General features: G+C 43.6%; 1 protein-coding gene across 1 annotated transcript; it reads right to left on the bottom strand.

Annotated features, from left to right (window-relative positions):
* Positions 1 to 511: 511 nt before the first annotated feature.
* Positions 512 to 1,210, bottom strand: LOC148096272 (uncharacterized). Its single transcript, XM_087836210.1, has one exon. It carries the CDS (start codon positions 1,133 to 1,135, stop codon positions 512 to 514), a length of 624 nt encoding a protein of 207 aa, XP_087692336.1. The 5' UTR covers positions 1,136 to 1,210.
* Between the last annotated feature and the right edge of the window lie 4,355 nt (positions 1,211 to 5,565).

Genomic DNA, 5,565 nt, shown 5'->3' with positions numbered 1-5,565 from the left:
CGAGGAAAAAGAAACATCGAAATGTGTAACACCAAAGGATAATACAGGAATGCACAGATATCAACACACCATAGCACAATAAACATAGACAAGCAACATGGGAAAGTGTTCCAGTGTGTACATCTGATCTGGGACCACTGCAATCTTCGACTGCGCCTCCAGCTGACCCGATGTCCACATCAGGGACAGGTAAGCGTTGGAGGTGCCGTTGGATCCGGGGTAGGGAGGGTGATGCGTCAGTGAGTGCTTATCAGTATCAGTATATGTATGTGTGTGTGTGTCCATAGTTCAGCTGAGACAGTGTCCTTCGCCCTGCCATGCTAAGTAAACAGTCTTCCAGCCAACCCAGGTGGCCTTGCATGGAATGGGAAGGAACAGACTCAACACAGTCGTTATCAGGGAGTTTTTGTTCGGCTCCAGCCTTGAGCCCACAGCTGGCGCCGAAGGGGTAGCCGGATTAAAATGGTAATTTTTCTTTTGCAACAACTCATGAGAATTTCAAAGCTGTTCTTTAACACTCCGACACTGGTCTCTCAATCTCCCGTTGGAGAACCGCGAGCTTCCCCATGATGGTATCAAACTTGCTGGTGTTGTCATTCTTTTGCTCAGATATCCGATACTGAGACATCACGACTGCAGTGAGCTGTTCTACGATGTGATCCAACTTTCGCTCAAAGGTGTTATTTTGAGCAGGCCTCTCCTTGATGTATCCCAATATATGTTCAGAGGTATTATTCTGAGTATTCACGGCAGCTGCAAGCGTCTCCAAGGTCTTAACCATGCTGCTTTCAATGAGCCCGTTCTGAGAAGTCGCGCCTCGTCCCATCGTTTCAATCCCAGCGGGCAGCCTTGGGGGGGTTTGAACAGCCGGTTCCGCTGTCTTAATTCTCCAATAAGCCAGGGCCAAGCCAGGTCCGATCAGCAAGAACCCTGTTATCATGGTTCCGAATAGGTAGATATCTTCAGCGTCCCCGATCGACAGTCCCGCCAGGAACACAACCCTCCATTTCTGCCACCTGTCCATCGTGTATCTGGCAAGGAAAGTCCCTCCAGGGCACTTGGGCTCTCCCGAGCCCAGACTTCTCGTTGAGAAAAGGGTGTCAATAGCATTCAGAGACCAGTTGATCAAATCCATAATTCTCTTTAGGTTTTAGAAACAGACTGTGAGAGAGTGTTCCAGGGAAAGTAATACAAAAAACACGAGACTAGACAAGGACTTAAGCAGGGAAGATAAGGGAGAGGAGAGGAGAAAAAGTGCGTCCGCCTCCTCTGAGAGCCAAAGTCAAGCAGGGCCACATTGTATTGGGACCCCTGGCTGAATCTGTAGCTGACCAGGGGACTGTGCAGCTAATGGTTCAGGTGCAGGCTGAGCCGCAGGAGACCGAACTAGTGGCTGCTGAGCTGCAGGAGACCGAACTAGTGGCTGCTGAGCTGCAGGAGACCAAACTCAGAACTGAAAAGGCAAATGAGCAATGGATTGCACAAGTGGCCGAACTAAAGGTTGAGCTGAACACTGATTAGCAGACTGGGCTAATGGCAATACAGGAGGCTGAATAGCAGGCTGAGTTAATGGCTGAAGCGATAGCTGAGGTGAAAATGGAGCTAGTGGCGGAGTAGATGACTGTGACTGGGCAGCTAACTGAGCTTGTGGCTGGGCAGCTGACTCAAAAACACGGCCCTGGAATAAACACTCCCTAAGTCAGAAAACTCTTGGTTATTTTCTCTTTCACTCACCACAGCCGGCAACTCAAAAGTCTTGGGGTCCAGCTGTGGCAATGGGCGTTGGCAGCGATCGCTGCTTCCCTTTTGATGACGGCTCTGATGGGCCGGGCAGCTCCACATCCGGCGAGTCGGGCAGGTGAGCAGTAGCAGCTGGGGGATGAAGGAGGAGCTCGTTTAGGATAAGATCCTGTTCGAGCGGGTGGAGTGCACCTAGTACCAAGGAAGACCGGAAATTAAGCGCTGTAGCTTTGTTTCCACAGTGCGATGAAACTCCCTCCCCTCATGTTCAAGCCACAGTTGAAGGAGTTTCTCCACGGAGTGAATAATGTCCCGATGAAGGTCTTCTGACGGGTTGAGTGCCGCTGGGTCCATGTCTGGTCGCATCGTTCTGTCAAGAATCGCTGTGTGGCAGGCGGGAGTTGGACACAAAATTACAGCTTTATTGCTGGCATGGTGGGACACAAATAACAATACAAAACTAAACTGGGAAAATATAAACTAAACTTTAAAGAGAGGCACACAAGGGAACACACACCTTGAGGGACGATGCAACACTGATACAGAGAAACACAGGGCTTAAATACACTGGGGAATAACGAGGGAATGAGACACAGAAGGAGGGCACAGCTGGGAGAAATCAGAAGTGACGAGACAAGGAAGCAAAGCAGGATACACTCACATGAGACGCAGACCTTCAAAGTAAAACAGGAAGTATAACACTGAGACGCGAACTTGACATGGTGGAGACAGAGCAACTAAGAAACACAGAGACATAACCATAAGGCAGAGAACTCTAAGAACCAAAAGACTAGAGATGATAAATAATACACAGAGGGAAATACTGCATTTTGTTGTGTGGAACACAAGAAACTAGACTCAAGGAGTAACCAAAGACCAACAATGAGAAAATAATTCACAATACAGAGTGACAAAAAACACAGGAAACTCAAAACACCTAGTCAAAAAACCCAGGACCCTGACAGTATCAAAGACATTACATTCATGCAAATTAGTTGCATGCTGTGTGGTCAAATGTTTGTGCACTGATCACCTCTTTGTTATGATCAGTGTTGGTTACAAATTACACAGAAGACTTTTCTTAAAAGTATTGCACGACGTTACTTTCTTAAAAAAGGTTTTTTATGCTCCTCATTACATCACTCTGCCTTTCTCCGTATAATTACCTGTCTCATATGCACTGCCTCATTATTACCATTTAACAATATAAACCTATAGGCTGCAGTCCCACAGACCAACAAAAATCCCTATCCTAATGAAGACACCCAGTGTCAATACCTACTGTGTCAGTAGGTATGAACACAAAGCTAGCAGCACAAAGCAAATATGAAAGCCAGCACAACGAGACTCCAAAGCGATTGCCACAGTTATTCTACAGTAGAAACATGAACATGTAGAAACGGAGGCTGCAGCCTGACTGCTCATCCATCTGCTATCCATTGTAGATCAGGGTCTGGCTGCTGGGCTTAATTCAGCTTGAGCATTGTCACCACTGGCTAGCTTAGTGTTAGCATGCTTACAAAGAGTCAAAGTTGTTTTAGCAACATAATGCAGCTGTTTATGTTCTGGGTCCAGTTAGCACTTTTAGTGCACAAAAGGAGTGCGCTCCTTTTTTCCACCTCTGGCACACAAACGAAAATCAGCTGACTGTGGCGTACAGTCCGGGCCACTCATTGGCAAATGGAACCAATGAGTGGGATCAATAGGCAAGCATTCCAAGGAACTGAACTACTGGGAATAGTAGTTTGGTTCCCATTTCCATGAATGAATCTCGGCTGCAGCTCGGTTACAGCAATGCAAACTGTGCATTGCATCATCAGTGGAATGTGCATGTAATCATTTCGTTATTCAGAATATATGTAAAGATTCCTATACTTATATTTTTTTACCTATTAACATTCATTTCAGTTTGATTTGCCAACAAGCAATTTCCACATCTTTTGTGTTATGAAAGTGTAATTTGAGAAAGTAATATTCATTATTTAAATCTATACATTTTAAAGTTTCAGAACTCTGATTTGCAGTAATTGCCTTACATGCCAGCACCAAGAGTGCACTCCTCGTCAAAATACTTAACTTGAATTAAAATCTTCATTTTTTGTGCTAATTCACCAGTTTCTGAAGCAAAAATGTATCATCTTATTGTGTTAATGAGTTGGCTTTTCTGTAATGTCCTTTATAGGTCTTTGTCACTACTTTGACACTTTTTCATATTATTATTAGTGGGCAATCGTGGCTCAAGAGTTGGGAGTTCGCCTTGTAATCAGAAGGTTGCCGGTTCAAGCTCGAGTTGTCTCGGTCGCCCAGTGGCGCCAGTGTCCGGCAGCCTCGCCTCTGTCAGTGCGCCCCAGGGTGGCTGTGGTGACTGTGCTTGCCATCACCAGTGTGTGAATGGGTGAATGACTGGATGTGTAAAGCGCTTTGGGGTCCTTAGGGACTAGTAAAGCGCTATATAAATACAGGCCATTTACCATTCATTCTGTATTTCGTTGTGACTTGAACAAAATTCTGTTGTGGATACAAATTTATGTGACATGAAACAAGTGCAGACATGGCATTAATTGGGATTTATTGGGGATTTATAATTGAACATATAGATCATAATTTTTGCTCTACGTGCGATGCTATTGATGCAAAGTTTTGTTCATATTGGCCCACATGTTGAGGAGGAGATGGGGTACATACCGACATATATGATTATCATAGTAATTATTATAGTAGGGCAGGTGGCCTATCAGGTGAAGACTCATGGGGATCAAACCAAAGATCAAACCCTGTTTTCAGGTCCAGAACATGGGAGAGAATGCAACATTAATGAATCAATGGTAAGGAAGTAGAGGAAGCAAGAAGAATGAGTTGAGTAAAGTTTGACTTATCTGACTGTTTTGTTTCGCTTAATGCGCCTTATAATCTGAAAAATATGGTAACTTCTACCTTCCTTTGGCATTTCCAGAAGTCCAACTTTTTGTGCAATGGTTAGCATCTTCCTCTGCTTTTTGGGTGCTACCACAGGTGCCTTTGATGGTGCAAAACGTTTCGTCGACATTGTTGTGTTTGTTGGGGAGAAAACTTACAAACATATAGTACAGCAAAAAAAAAGCATGCAAAATTGCACAGAAAAAAATCTGCGAAACAGCAAGGGTGCGAAAGGTGAACCGCGTTATACCCCGCGTTATACCACAGTATACCCCTCTGGTTCATGGCTATATTCTCAGAGAGCACAATAATATAAAAGACTCATAACTGTTGGCTAATGGCTAGAGGGATAGCTTCTGGGTGTGAAAAGTACAGTAAAGAAAAGTGAAATTGACTTAAACCTGCATTCTACATGAGGTACAAACAAGCACAACTCAACAAAAGTTGCAACAAAAAATACATCATAGGTCTCCATTGCTAGTATTATTGAATACTGCAGTGTTCCCTTTATAAATTCTGTAGTCAAATGGAGGTTAAAGCAAGATATGGTTCATGGTCTGGCATACCTTATCATTGATTATCATGTGAGGATATCCTCAGATTCCACATCAAATATTGTATGCAATGCATAAATGACAGCCGTAGTGCAAAATCTGTACTACCGAATAGATATCATGGCATCTGTTTTATATAAACTCTTTATTCTGGATCAGTAGTGGTTAATAAATTTGCATTGTGTAATGAGTAAAGCAATGTAATCTACAGTCATCAGTTGTAACTATTTCTTATAAAACATGTTTGATATTTTCAATAATTTAACTTCCTCTTTTTCTTCATTCATGATCAAACCTAGAGCCTTTCCTTTTGTCTCTTTTCTTCAGCATTTAAGGATAAAAAGAACTAAAGAGA

This window comes from Neolamprologus brichardi, chromosome 23 (assembly GCF_056152115.1).
Source record: "Neolamprologus brichardi isolate AB-2024 chromosome 23, ASM5615211v1, whole genome shotgun sequence".
NCBI lineage: Eukaryota > Metazoa > Chordata > Actinopteri > Cichliformes > Cichlidae > Neolamprologus > Neolamprologus brichardi.
This window is presented reverse-complemented; position numbering and strand designations above follow the sequence as displayed.